Raw genomic sequence first — 14,834 nt, forward strand, 5'->3', positions numbered from 1 at the left:
CGGTTCAGGCGGAGTGAGGTCCCTCTGGAGACTGGGGTGGCTGCCTCTTGACCCCACGCTGCTGGGGGACACCTTGGTTGGCCCAGGCCCAGCCATCAGCAGGCGCTGTCTGGGCATGGACAAGGCACCCTCCCCCCCGCCCCCCACTGCCTGCAGGGGCAGCTGAGCCCAGGGGGCAAAGCTCTGCTGAGAGGCAGGGGGAGAGAAGTGCTGAAATATTCAAGATGGTTAATTTGAGCTCTACATTCGTCACACAGTATAAGACTGTAGACAACGATTCCAAAATGATCTTAATAAGAATAATAAAATATGAAAGCAACCGTCATATAAATGCAAGTCAATAGAAGACTTGTGTATTAAGGATGAAAAACCAAGTTATTTTTTGATTATGATGTCTTCTTGCCATGCAGTGGAAAATGCAGCCCCTTCCTAAAAGAGACTCTGTAACAGAAACACAGCGGAATACAAAGCAGCAATGTGAAAGGCCTTCAGCTCTCTGCTAATAAAATGGATGATGGCTGCAGTTCTCAGATGAGCTTGAAGTAAGAGACACTACAGGCTTTTAAACTATCCTTCTGGCAATACGTTTTGATCACTGCCAGGACGGACAAAGCACAATATACAGATGAGTACAATATTGATAATGAGTAAACCAAGAAAAAGAGCAAAATCATGATGAGAAAAAAAAAATAAAACGATACCCTACCACCCCCATCCTTCCCTGCTATCCAAATGAACAGCTTGTCTCAACAGTTTGTAGAGAGGAAAAGAAAAAAAACCGGCAACAATTCATTGTGAGCAACTGTTGTTTTTCTAATACCCTTAACTAGCAAATGTCTGTGTCACAATCAATAATAATTTTTAAAGGTTATATTTTAATAGCACAAGCCAAGAAACAGAAATAAGATTGATTCCATCACTTATATATTTGAGAAATACGTATTTGAGAAAAGTGGTAGACTCAACCTTATTTCTCTTCCTTGAATGAAAGAAAAGAGAAGGCTGCCCCCAAACAGATAAAAAACAAAACACAATGAAACATAGTCTAGTCTCTAGAGGAAGACTACTCTGCACACCTCTCGCATTCAGCTAGTTTTTGCTTGTTAGAGTGATACTAGTTAAGGCAAAAGAAATGCTTGTGTTCACAGTCCAGAAAGTCAGGAACAAGATTCAAAGCACTGAAAGGTGCTTTATTTCTGAAATTCTGACAAGGACATGACTCCTCCGAAGTAAAGCTGGTATGGCCAAGGTCATCTAATAGTGGATGCATCTACAAAAGACGTCTACTGCAGAGCTGCCTAATTAGCTCCACAGTAAAGTCTCAATGTATACATGTGCGGCTCTACTAGGCTGCAGGAAACTAATTAACTCTGCTGCAAGTTAGTACTTGTAAATGCAAGTACAATTGTATGGCAGAGTCCTTCAACACACAGCAACACGCATGCAGATGCTGACAGGGCTGGCTGGGACATAAGGGTGCTTCAGTGCCGGGGCTGCCTGCTATCCCCTTCACAGCATGTTGAGCTGGGACAGAGCAGCCCCTGCCTGGCAAGCTTACCTGCCTCCGCCTCACACAAGCCCCCTGCCAACGTGCTGTGATCTCAGGTGCACATGTAAATGCAGTGCCCAGGAGCATATGTCCCAGAGTTGATTGCTCTGTGCTAATAGCACATGTAAATACACCCAATGTTAGCAACTTCCCATCCCAAACGCCAGTTAGAATTCAAATGGAAAAAAAAAGTATTAGTTAATATTTACTGTCATGCATATATGCCTAAAATTGCTAAAAAAAAAAAATAATGCTCGTTTCTATTTCAATGCTAAATACAAGAGTTGGAATCACAATAAGAATATAGAATGATTTTCATTTTTATGATGCCTTTCACTGAAGGTAAAGGCATGGTAAATGTTGCCAATTTGATCCTTGCAACTTCTCTATAAAATATTCTTTCTTCACAGGCTTTCCCCCAATGAGAGAGATGAGGAATTAGGGCTGGAGTGACTTTATGAGTGCAATGAATCAATGGCAAAGGTGGGAGGAACACCTGGAACTCCTTACCTCCCAATTCCTTCCTCCAGGACTAAAAGTTATCTTCCTCGAGAAGAAAAGTTTGTTTAGACTGGAGATATGGACCTAGAGATAGAGACTTTTGCTGCGTATAACGTAACCAGTGTTCTTCTACAGATTATCCACCCAGCTCAGAGCAGCCAGGGGCTTCAGTACCCCCTTTATTTATACAGCCTTTCATTAACTTCTTAGCAAACCCTTTAAATAAAATACCCACCTACACTGATTTTAAACTAAGACTCTCATTGCTATATGTAGGGACCTATTCAATTCGTGGTTTCATGGACTTTGAGGAAACCCTGAAATTGTGGGTGAAATCTGCAAAAAGACAACACAAAAAAAAGCTTAATAAAAATAAAATGCTGGCTCCCCAGTGGTCCTTGCTGCTGGGAGGACAAGGCGCCAGCTGGCAGGGTGGCACAAAGGCAGCAGACAAGATGGTGGCTACCCCCTTGTCCCTCCACCAATCAGCACCAAGGGGCAGGGTTGCCACAAAATGACCGTAGAATTAAAGCTTCACACGGCAATCAATCCATAGCAAAAAGTGGTAAGTCTCCCTGCAATTTAGGTAGATCCCTAGCCATATGTGTACATAGTCTCTACACGAGAAAGGTTAGTTGGATCTGGATCTCTTAATCAAGCAGCCTTAACCTACAAATGTGTCTTTCAGGTTAGTCAAGCTTTCCAGGCACCCAATGCCAAGTAACCAACTCCCACCTATAATACTGGCAACCTATCCTAGGTTTTCTTTGTAGCTGTTGGTAGTTTTTACCTACAGCAGTGGTCACCAACCTGGGGATCCTGATTGACAGGTAGATCCCAGAGCCTCTTTGGGTTGATTCTGGGCTGGAGGACAGCTGGATGCATGCAGATACGCCAACCCCAGTAGGTCAATCTGTGGGGGAGGAAAGGGGCAGGAACCAGAACAACCGACTGTGCGGCTCAGCCAGGAACAGGGGAAGGTAAGTGGGGCCACAGCCCGGCTGGGTGATGGGAAGATTGGAGCCCAGGGGCTCCTCCAGGGGTGTGGGGGGGCTCCCTCCCCATCTCTACAGGGGCAGAGGCAGCTGCTGTTGCACCTTGAGTCCCGCTGCAGCTGGCCACATGTGGGCATAGCTCTGCTCAGCAGCAGGGACTCACGTGGGGACAGCCTCAGCCCAGCCAGGGACAGGCAGGGTGGGCTGGTAGTAGATCCTGGGGAGCCCTTTACTACTAAAAAGTGATCTTCACCATTCAACAGGCTGGAGACCACTGACCTAGAGAACTGACCCCATTACCTGGCTAAGGGTTAGGATCTTTTAGCCAGACTCAACTGAAGAGATGCAGCTAACAGTAAAAGAAATTCTCTAGTGGCTGCCTCAACTCCATAGAAAAGCCCTGTTTGTCCTGTGGCTCCTCTATTAGCAAGTGACTACTTTCTCAAGCTTTTAACTTGGAGTTTTATGAGGTCTAATGGAGCAGTTATTTTCCTTAATTTTGCCAACTTTTGCAAGCAATTGAAAGGGTCACCATAAACTAAAACTACTGTGTAACTCACCATTGTATGTATAAGGAATCAGAACCCATTTCTAGTAAGGTTCTCATACTGCCATTACTAAAAAGCAAATCATTTTATATCTTAGTTGATAACTTAGAAGAAGGAGCCATATTACTGACATCACATGGCTAAAGGTCTCCATTAAGCAATCTGGAATTGCATTAAAACCTTCCACAGCATTCATTCTAGTTAGCAAGATAGTAAGTATATATCTGTGTACAACACTCAGATCACTGTCCTTGGGGCTACTCAGTACAGTGCAAGTGTCTGAAATATCTCTCCTGTGATTTCTAGTGTGTACAGGTTGTTTACCTACCTAACGTCCAAACTCCGGTGCAACTACTAGACTTTTTCAATGGTTTAAAAATCAAATCATCATCATTCATACTGTTTTTATAAGTATCCAGAAAATCTGGCCTTGTATATCTTAGAAATAAGCACTATTACAGTAAGAGGCAATGCAACTATAAACAAATTAATTACATGATTACAAGACGCTTCATCTTTAGAAGACCCAAAATAGGCCCTAAAAGACATACAGTGTCACATATGATCCATCAAAACTTTGCCATTTACTCACCATTCCTCCTTCTCCATGTTCTCCACATTAGTTTTCCAAAACCTAAATATAACCCCTTTCACAGACCAGACAAAAAAGATGCAGTATCTACCACCATTTCATTGTACTGGCTTCTATTCTACTATAGAAAGTCAGAAAATAAATACCACGGTCCTAATCCAATTCCACACCCACACATACAGAGCTGAAAGGGGTAAAGGCCTTTGTAATTTCACCCCCCCTTTTTTTTTTTAAGTCAGCAAATATAGCCCAACACATATAATGCATAGCATTTAGCAACAGACAGGCTTTTCAGTTCTTATGACACAGACATTTGGGCTAATGTTAAAACAGATTATTTGGATTCAGATTTAGAGATAAGCTTAAAAGCAAAAAAATTAAACCCAAGTACATTTCTTCTGGATACAATATAATAAACAAGTTTTCAACTGTGATGGTATTCTTTACATCTTATCAACTCATGAAAACACAGAAGCAACTCAACACACACATATGACAAACTAGCTTGTGTAGTATGGATGCCATCTTGTGGCAAGCAGATGTTTCTCCCCAGAAAAGGACAAGAAGCACATTCTTTGCCCAGCCAAGGGTATGACAAACCATAACTCATTTCTTTCAATTTCCAATTTATTTAAAAAAAAAAAAAGTCAGCACTGTAAAGAACAATCAGGACTGATGAACTGTGTCATTTCAGATGAAAAGGCACTTGGTACCCAATCAATTTACTGCCTCCACATACTCCGTCTCAGGCTGTGGTCCCATCAGTTCGCACAAGTAAGCAGGGTTGGGACATGGTCAATACATGGCTGTTTCCCTAAAGAACCCCAAGGATGCAGAAGGAAGTGACCTCTCTAAATCAATAGGTAGCACTCTCCCTCAACAAGGGATCTGGAATGATTTTAGGATACTGTGCTTTGGCATGAGCCAGATTTGAAGTGGACTGCACTGAGGTCCTAAAAAATATATCACTCAAGTCTTCATTTATAAGGGAAGGCAATTCAGGCTTCAGACCCTGGCCAAATTCTATCTGGGTTCATTTATGCACATTCAGTTTCAACACTATTACTTTCCATGTCCTGTCTTCATTTGTAATATATCGTTTTGAATGCAATAAAATATCTGTTGTGCTTCAGCCCATCGATGACAGTAATAAATAAATCCGTTGAAGAACCAATATCCTAAATATCCAGTGTACATTTCATCCAAAAGACTCCTCTAGTCATTCATATACACAGAGGCAAATTCTCCAGACTCTACTTACCTATAGTCCTTAAAGATAATAGCAGCACATCTGAGCAAAAAAATTAACTCTTTAATACAATTACTGCCAATTTCATAATTATTTAAATATAAATTACCAAAAAACCCAAAAATGACCATTTTATGTTTTAGTTTAAAAGCTCTATTAAAACAAGAACCTGAAGGAGCGTGTACTGTACCTTCGATATAAGTTTTCAACAAAAATGTTTTTTGCACTGTGAATCGACCTCTCCATCATTCTTATGGGGGAAACCTACAAAATAAAATCAAGAGTCATTGACTAGTTTACGTTCTCTAGCGCTGCTCATTTCTTTCAACTCATAAAATTCTTTTTACCTCCAGCTTCATGGTCACTGCATTATTAAAGGCCCTACACTACACCAAGCTGGGTTTTTTTCCAAAGTTGGAAGTCAGACTATTTGCTTGTTCAGAACAGAAGAAATCACTCAGGAAAAATTAGGTATATAAATCTTGGATTCTAAGAGCAGGAGTTTCCTGACATGCTAGCCTTATGGAAGATGGATTAAAGCTGACTGCAGAAGCACCAGACCCAATACAAACAGGCTAATCACCAGCTACTTAATTAGAAAAAAAAACCCTGTGGTCCATTAGAAGCCGCAGATGAATGCCACTGCCCAATTTGTAGGTGCTTATAGTGGAGGGAAATCACAGAAGCTATGGAAAGGAAAGAGAATTTTAGACCCATCTCCAGTGGGCTACTCCTCCTCCTCCAGCAAGGTCAAAGCAGTGACTGCAACTGGCAAGTTGCGCATCTTTTTCTGATGCACCACCCAAATGTACTTCTCTTCTGGGGAGTGAGGCAACACTGGAAGAGTTTTTTTCCAGTCAGCTATTTGACACAGAACTAAGGATCACACAAATTACAACTGTCCCTGCGAGGGCGAGATAGGCCTAGCAGCAAAACAGAGAGCAAAATGCAAGGGAATTTTTAGGTTTTAATGAGGTCTTATGTATGTTGCTTGCTAGTGACAGACTGATTTTTAAATATTAAAAATCCCAAATGGAAAAGGAATTTTGGGCATTTCTGTGCAGCTGAGCTGGGAGATGTCCAGGATATGAAAGTGTCTTCTGGAAACCAGGCAACCCCAGGTGTCAGGCATGGCATGTGCTCCTTTGCATGGTGACATCCTGGAAACCTTCAACTCCTAGCTGTTTCATAACAGCACTGGTTCTTTTCAGGGTGCTCTGTAAGCCAGAAGTCTGGAAGATTTTGTCTGTGGAACACAAAAACAGACTATGCACCCGAGGATGGGGAGGGAGCAGGCATGGTTGCACACATAAATGGGTGTAGGTGTAGAGGGGGTGGCCTTTGGTTTCACGGCACCCCATTGCAACTTCCATAGATGGCAGCTGTATGCACTTCCTCAACTTTAGCACACGCAACAGCACTTTGCAGGCCTTCTTAAAGCAGTTCAAGATGAGGAAAAGCCTCCCGGCACATATCAGAGGATGGCCAGGTTCAAGTATTTTACTGTTGGTCTACAACAGGGGTGGCCAACCTGCAGTATGAATGCCACAAGTGTCACAGGCAGCCTTCATGTGGTGCACACGGCATATCAGGGAGGGTGCAGGGAACATAATGGCGCAGGGAACATAATGGCAGACAGGGCAGGACCCAAAAAGCAGAGCAACAGATTGGGCAAGGAACAGAAAGCATAGCAAGATGGTGCAGGAAGCGGAAAGCAAAGCAATCACTTCGTCAGGGGAAGGGAATTGAGTGGCACCAGGAAGTGTGTGGAACTTATTTTGTGGCCTGCTTGCCAAAAAAATTGCCCCCCAGTATTTTAAGACTGGTAGAAACTCAGCTGTTATAAAAGGCTACTAATCTCAGTATCTTTCCTCTGAAGCTTGCCCTCTTAAACTACTACTCAGGAATCACTTACCGCTTTTATTAGCAAAACAAAGATTCTCCCCCCACTACATCACACTAATTACCCTCAAAGCTACACTAAACACACCGTTAATGGGGTCAGCCCAAGACAGAACATGTTTCAGTACAGAACCTGAAGAAATGTCACTTACAAGACAGAAAGGAAAAAACTAATGAAGGCCCAAGCCCCCACCTTATATATCTATACCAAAAGAGTAACAGTTAGTTATAGAAGGCAACAACTGTACATGGCACTTTAACAAAGAAGGATCCCTGCTCAAAAGCAAATTCAGATGCCACAACAAACTTTTCAGGTAGAAGAGTAACCTGAGACAGTATCAAGTGGCCAGAGAATGAGAAATCCAGATCAATGAGGTCTCAAGCCAGGACAAGAACTCCTTCCACATGGAAATTCTCACTAGTCTCAAGAATGAAGACAAAGTCACACCTTCCTAGCATCTTTATCTGTTGGCTGCAGGTCAAAGTATCTTTAATCAAAAAAACACATCTTGATATCTGTTTCTGGGTACAAGCAGAAATTTACCATTGGTCTGGTGTGTTGGTCCAGCATGGTAAGTTGTACATATGTCTGTAACGTAATCCCCCATCGTGATGCATCTTGATACATTAAACCCTGGTGTTGAGGATTAGAGAGTAAAATAGAAATGGAAACAGGTTAGACCAATTTGTTTCTGTCAAACATTTCATGACTCTTTATAACTACTCAGAGTTGCTAAAATGATATCATTTACTTATGAAAAAAACCATATTGATCATCTGCATTTGGCAGAGCGTGTATAGGAATTATGGCCCCAGGATGGAGACACATAAAGAAGACAGAACTCAAACCAAGTTACAGGTGCTCAGCACTGGATGTTCGCCATTGCGACTCGTGTACTGGAAGCTGTCTCTAGCTAAAGTTTGACCTCTGAGAGAGGGCAAGCTGCTCACCGCCTAACAAAAATTGCCTTCATTTCTGTGTTCCAGGTCAAGAAGCAATTTTTCAGGGCACCCATTAATGCTGCAAGCAGAAGCATCTGGATATAGCTGGAATAGACCAAGACTGAAAACAAGGTGTCCTTTATCCAAAATATTATAACTATTTTCCCTTAAGGCTCCTCAAACCATCTCTCAGATCCTCAGTATTCCTGTCCCACTTCAATTATCTTCCCCATACCTGTTAAATGTCAGCCCTTAATGAAATTCAAAGAACACAATATATTGTCTAAATGGGACTTCTAAGCATCTAGTGCTGTTTAAAAAGGCACAGGGGCTTACAAGGAGCTGAACTGCCTGGGGCCACATATCCCTCCTCAAAAGATCCCCAGTGAGCAGGTGAGTACTTCTGCAGAGGCTGGTGATATAGCCAAGTAGGAGGAAAGTGCACCCAACCCTACACAAGGAAGAGAAACATACTGAAAGCAGAGCATCAGTAATCTACACCCAAAGGAATCTGCTCTTCTCCAGTACAGCTATGAACAGCGTAGGTTCAGGAATGCAGGGACTTTGCCAGGTGGCAGTCCAGACTGTCACAAGATTAAGAAATGCCTATGCTAACCTGGGTAAAAGAAGACATCTAGCTGTAGCACCAAGGAGTTCTGCACAGGCTCATGTACTAAGAAACAGGATAAATTACGTTGCTCTGAGCTTCCGGTTTCACAGCTAAGTAGATTCTAGTACCCAAGCTAGGCTGTGTAACACTAGCTCACACGTCTCTACGCCATGCTGCAGCCTACAATCAGACAAACCCTAGAGTGCACATGCAGTTTAGCCTGAAAACTAAACTTATGATTTATTTCAGTGTGACCACCTGGTTTCATCAGTAAGGCCGTTTACCAGCTGGAGAGGGCAGTTTCCAACCAATGCATGGCTGCCCTTGGAACTGTGACAACCAATTTGCAAGGCAAACTGATGAGCACCCTCCACTCTCACTAAAGTCAATGGAGTTGCCCCACACCCTATCCTTCTTCATGTGTCAAGAAACACTCCCAGAAGTCCACAGCCACTTATTTCACTCTGTTCTATGTGTGTATTTTACAATTACATAAAGCCCTGTCCTCTCTGACTAACAATATAAAAAGCTGGCCCAGTGTGAGTCTGGTTACAAACAGGCAATAACAGGTCCTTGTAGCTCTAAACCCGCATTCAACCTCCATCCTGCCACCTGCTCTTTGCAACCAGACCATCATGCCACTAGAGTCCCTGTGACTTGAAAATAAGACTCTGCATGGGCACAGTGTCTATGAGCAAGTGACAAGGTCAAAGCCTGTGCCCCTCACTGGTACAGTCTTTTATAAGCAACATCACTTCAGTGCTTACCCCGCAAACACAGAAAAGCATCATCAGTGGCAGGTGTGGTTTTTCACTTACAAGACTTCAGCCACATCCTTCCCAGGGGCTGTATTGATGGGTATGAAGCTACATAGACACTAGACTTTGAGAATGTAAGGACACACTGTTTAAAAAGTGACAGTATTTAGAGGATTTATTTCTGCTGCTTACCAGGAGATTATGACCGTGAACATTCCTCCATTTCGCCACTGGTTCCGTCAAAACCTTTTTTTAAAAATGACATTCATTTCACATTACCCAAGTGGTTTAGAAAGTGTATCTGCATGTATCAACATAATAAGAATAATTAATTTAAAAAAAATAGGACTACAGTCATGGACAGGAACTCATTCATTTTTTAAAAAGCACTGAATAATGAAATTAAAAACTTTAATATTAGAGAGCTATTATAAAAATTAAAAACATGGGTTTTCATTACCAAAATGTCCTTTTTCATTATTTTCATCAATCTAGAAAAATAAAGCATTGACAGGCTGATATCATAGGTCTCCCTGTAATGAATCCTTCGCCTGCATTTATCAGTAACAGCATAGAGGGAAAAGAATGGATACCAAATATAGACAGTGTTTCATCCCAAAGACCTGATTATTCTTCCACATATTAATTTCCCATAGGACAACACTGGTAAACAAAGGAATAGAAGCTGAAGAGCAATATGCCTTTGTACAGAATGCTCATTTTATTTCTGAGATTTAAAAGATGCAGTAAGGTCTTTTATAAATGATCAAAATTAAACAGAAAAAGATCTGCTGTGTCCAAAGCAGGCAAAATTGTATTAGACTCCCAAGGGGCTTCATGCCAGCATAAGAATTCACCAGTATTGTAGGATCAGGGTCTAAGGGAAACCTGGCAAAATCAATCAGTCTGCTTCACACGTGCCTTTAAATGTTTAACATTTTAGGCTGCAGGCACACTAGGGAAAAAAAAAACCAAACTATTGTTCAAGTTAATGGCTACTTATTCCTCATGGATTTATGCCTTTCAAATTACTAAGTGCCCTCCTGATGCCTAGTATTCCCATAAAGAATCCTGGACTTCTGCATTAATGTTTCACAACATTTAAAATTTGATGCAGACAAAAATGTACATCTAGTGAGGTTTTTCTGATTCTGTTTTGTTTAAACCAATACGAGGTTTGTCTTTTCCCTACCTAAGAAGTTTCATTTAAATCAAACTCCTCCATCCCCATGGGTCAGAGAAGGGGTACACCACCAGTTCGTGGGCTGAATCAGGCCGAGATCAGCCCCCTGTGCTGCATGCATCACGCAGGACCAGTCAGCACATGCACTGCATGTGGCATGTGGGGCTGATCCAAGGCCCATGGAAAGCACCATGGGCTGGATCAGAGGGCTCCAGGTGCCATCCCTTTGTCACCCCCGGTTTAAGAGGATGTGAAATCAAATCCTGTATCTGCTGGATATGTTCCAAAGATCAATTATCTAAGCGTATTTTTCCAGCCAGCATAACTTTACCTCAGTTCTATAGCTATGTAACCAACTATCTTCAGCTTCTTTACTTCTGCTCTCTCTTATGTGGTTTTCCGTTAAGGATACATTTAAGACTTTACAAAAAATCTATTAATCAAAGTGAATAAAAATGATGGTTCTACTAGTTATTCTTAATTTATGGCAAGACAAGTCTTTATTACCAAAATGCATTGTTTCAACATCAAAACATTTTCTGAGTTGTGTGCATTTCATTTCCTCTATCCTACTATTAATTTCTCTTTAAAATATTTTATCATAATTCCACTCTAACAGTAGCCAATACTATTCCATGCCCCCCACCCCCCCCCGCACAATGCAGGTCAGAGGAGAGCACTCCCCCCCACACCTGGCACCCATGCGGCAGCTGCCACATGGTGTGGGTGCACCGCAGTTTCGCAGGGTGCTGCATGCTGCCTGGGAGCTGGGGCCGCTGGGGCTAAGTGGTGCCGGGCTCTGGCTGACAGGTGGAGCCGGCCCAGCTCCCACGTAGCATGCGGCGCCTTGCTGAGCTGCACTGCACCACTGCCCCACACTGCGCAGGAGGGGCTCTGCCATGAGCCCTCAGAGGCCCCAATCCCCACTGCCAGAGTCGGTGAGTGCGGGGATTTTAAGGGCCGGGAGGGGGATGGGGCCAGACAGGGCAGCCATGAGGGCTTCTCCCGCGGCCCCTCTGGCTGTGCCTGCCTCTGCCCTGGCGGGGGGAGCTGCAGGTGCTATGCCCTGCTGCTGCTTGTGAAGCTGGCATGGCGGGGGTGGGGGCACAATGTAGGCGCAACTTGCTTTGGGCAGCAGCAAGGCATAGTGCCCACATCAGCACTAGGAGCAGGGGCTCTGCCCTGCTGCCACTCGCCCCCTTCTGCCTAGAGCTAGCTGCACGCGCATCCCACCCCCATCAGCTGGGCAGCTTGTCCCAGTTCCAGCCCCGATCCCTCCCCACAACCACGACAGACTTGTCAGCTGCCTGTTTAGTCTATGGCCAAATCTCTGAAGCGGCCAATTCTTTTCCAAAGCTTTTCTGTATCAATTCAGATGCTTCAAATCGATTCGGAGCTTTTAATTGGTCTCCCGATTCCATTTGGAGATTTAGTCCCTGAATCGGGCCAAATCTCCTCCAAATCAAATCAGCTACTGAAGCTTTTCACAGCCCTAATGAATACTGTCAATACTATAAACTGCAAGACAAGGACTTGATTGAGCAGTAAAAAAATCCAGTACCTCAATGCTGGTAGTTTTTGCAAAATAATCCAGGCATGTTGTTTTCCCACTTGCAATATTCCCCTCGATACAGATCTGATGAAAAACAATATCAACCTTTCAAACTAAAGGAAGTTTAACACCAAAGCAATGAGCAACTGTATATGCAAAGATCCCTATGTATAAAATTAATGTATTTAACAATTCTAGTGCCATTGTAATGAAATGATTTCCAATATAACCCCTAGAGTTCAAGATGTAGGGTGTGATTTACCATTGCAGTGCATTAGTAATACACTGGTGTAACATGCTGAAAGCTGGCATAAAATGAAATGGTAAATATGGCAGTAAATATTTAAATGCACACATTCAGGACAGGTCTGGGCCTCAGCCACGCAACCTGATATCCACTGGCTTCAGTGAGATCAGACTTTCAAAACTGCCTGCACAACAGCACATGCAGGTCCTAATCCCCTAAGCATGGCTACATTTACTGCAGCCATTAAAATAATTGGAGATTGATTCCCAAAGCCTATAAGGTTTGGGCGACTAGGTCTATGCAATTCTTCCAATTTAGCCCATTCCCCATTCCCAACACAATGTCTTATTCAGATGCAAAGAACCCCTTACCATGGCACCTAAGAGTTAAGGTGCTGCTGCTAGCCCCTGTAAACTCAGTGCAATTCATATAAATGTTACCCACCTCCCCCAAGACTGAAATTTAAAATGTGTATTTCATGGTGAATTACATTTGAAGCAACCTTTCTACACCCAAAAATAGATTACAATTTCTTTCAACTATCCATGTTACTAAAATTAATAATGGGCCTAATACCCAGCTATCTAATACAGCTTAAAGAATCAGATTGAAAAAACGGTTAATTGAGGGCTACCTAGAATTTAGTCAAAATTAATGTAATTTATTTGAGCAGGTTACATGCAGAGTGCAGAGCACCAGCCCACTCAGTTGGGAAACTTATTCCACGCAGGCATTTTCTCAGTGGGAAAGAACCCTCTCAATTGTCTTTTAAGTTACAGAGCACTTCAAATTACAGCAGGAATCAGACTGCCGGTAAGAAGGTGCAGGACTGGACTCTATTTGTGCATCACTTCAGACAAGACCAAAATCATTTCCTTGGGTTGTATCATCATTACATACCAGTAGGCCATATTTTTTACATTGTTCTGAGTAAAATACTTACAAGACTCTTCTTCTTGCCATCATTTGTCAGGGGTTTATCTAGGACAGGAGCAAATATTGTTTGAACCAGGAAAGTACTTTTAGGTTATATAGGTTATACTTTTGTTAGGGTACCAGAGTCATTAGGAAGACTCTTGTGAGCCCCAACAGTTTTGAGTTTCAGGTTCACTGGTTAGTTTAACTGATATGCAGGATAACCTGTAAACTCTTGCGGCTATTATTCTTTTATCCTTTAACTTACATATTATGTAGTACAAGGAGCTAAGTGGCGGGCTTATGCCTCATACCTTTCTCAAGGAGGCTTTTCTGTTTTATTGTTACTCCTTTGTTAGCTTCTTGAAGAGACAACAGGCCTCCATCTTGCAGCTAGTTCTGTGTGGGGAAACCACTGTGCTGATCTAACGTGCCCACCTAGCAAAATCCTACATTACGAATCAGGCTCTTGGATACTAAGGAAAATTCGTCTGACATCAAACAGGACACCTGTTAGCGTTACAAACTTACTGCTACAATTATCATCACTGAAGCAGGGAACAATTGTATTTGAGACAGCTCTGTGTAATCAAACAGGCCACAGCTCAGCCGCACAAACTGACAGCACTGATAAAGCACCTGCACAAAAAAGACTATTTACTTCGTTTCTCTGGGCCTCTCAAACCATGGTTTTAAAAAAACAAAAAACCCACGAAAATGCTGTTCTAAAACAAACAACAATTGACTGCGTGTCCAGGGCAAGAGCGATTAAGACAACTTATATAACTCCTTGCCTGAAACCAAGCAGATTTCGAGTGGATAGCTCCCCCCTCATGTACTCACTGTCCATGAAACGCCCAGAAGGGCCCCTTGCACAGGTACGAAGGTTTTCAACACAGACAACAAGCTAGAAAGAGCGACTGCAGCTTTAACCAAAGGCTAAGCTCGTTGCTTAACATTTCAAAACCCTTCCCTTCCTTCCTGAGGAGGGGTATCTCCGCCTGTTTACGCTTGGAAGAAGGAAGCCATGTGAAACCTCCCTCTTCCGGGGAGCCCCCCCGATGGGCTGCCCTGCAGCTGAGAAACAGGCCGGGCAGGAGGGGCAGGGCTGCGGAGACCAAACACAGCCCGCCGAGACAGGATCGCTGCTCGTAGGGGGTGCTTAATAAAAGCCATTTCCCGGAGCAGCTTGCAAGCCAATACCCCAGCTGCAAAGCAAGAGCCCCCCCGCCGCCTCCGGGAGGCCGAGGGGGGCCTGCAGAGCGGTACCGGGCGTGCAGGAGGCGTCCCG

General features: G+C 43.2%; 1 protein-coding gene across 1 annotated transcript in view; it reads right to left on the reverse strand.

Moving 5' to 3' along the window:
- The window catches only part of TK2 (thymidine kinase 2, mitochondrial), a gene marked incomplete at its 5' end in the record, with an annotated part of 27,498 nt that extends 12,664 nt beyond the window's left edge, over positions 1-14,834 (reverse strand). Inside the window, 6 exons of the mRNA XM_019505271.1 lie at positions 5,625-5,698; positions 7,881-7,970; positions 9,839-9,892; positions 12,391-12,465; positions 13,572-13,609; positions 14,813-14,834. Of these exons, the coding sequence (XP_019360816.1) occupies positions 5,625-5,698; positions 7,881-7,970; positions 9,839-9,892; positions 12,391-12,465; positions 13,572-13,609; positions 14,813-14,834 (353 nt within the window). The remainder of the gene's footprint in view (positions 1-5,624; positions 5,699-7,880; positions 7,971-9,838; positions 9,893-12,390; positions 12,466-13,571; positions 13,610-14,812) is intronic.

This window comes from Gavialis gangeticus, unplaced genomic scaffold, assembly GCF_001723915.1.
Source record: "Gavialis gangeticus isolate Ggan-Ray unplaced genomic scaffold, GavGan_comp1, whole genome shotgun sequence".
Lineage (NCBI taxonomy): Eukaryota > Metazoa > Chordata > Crocodylia > Gavialidae > Gavialis > Gavialis gangeticus.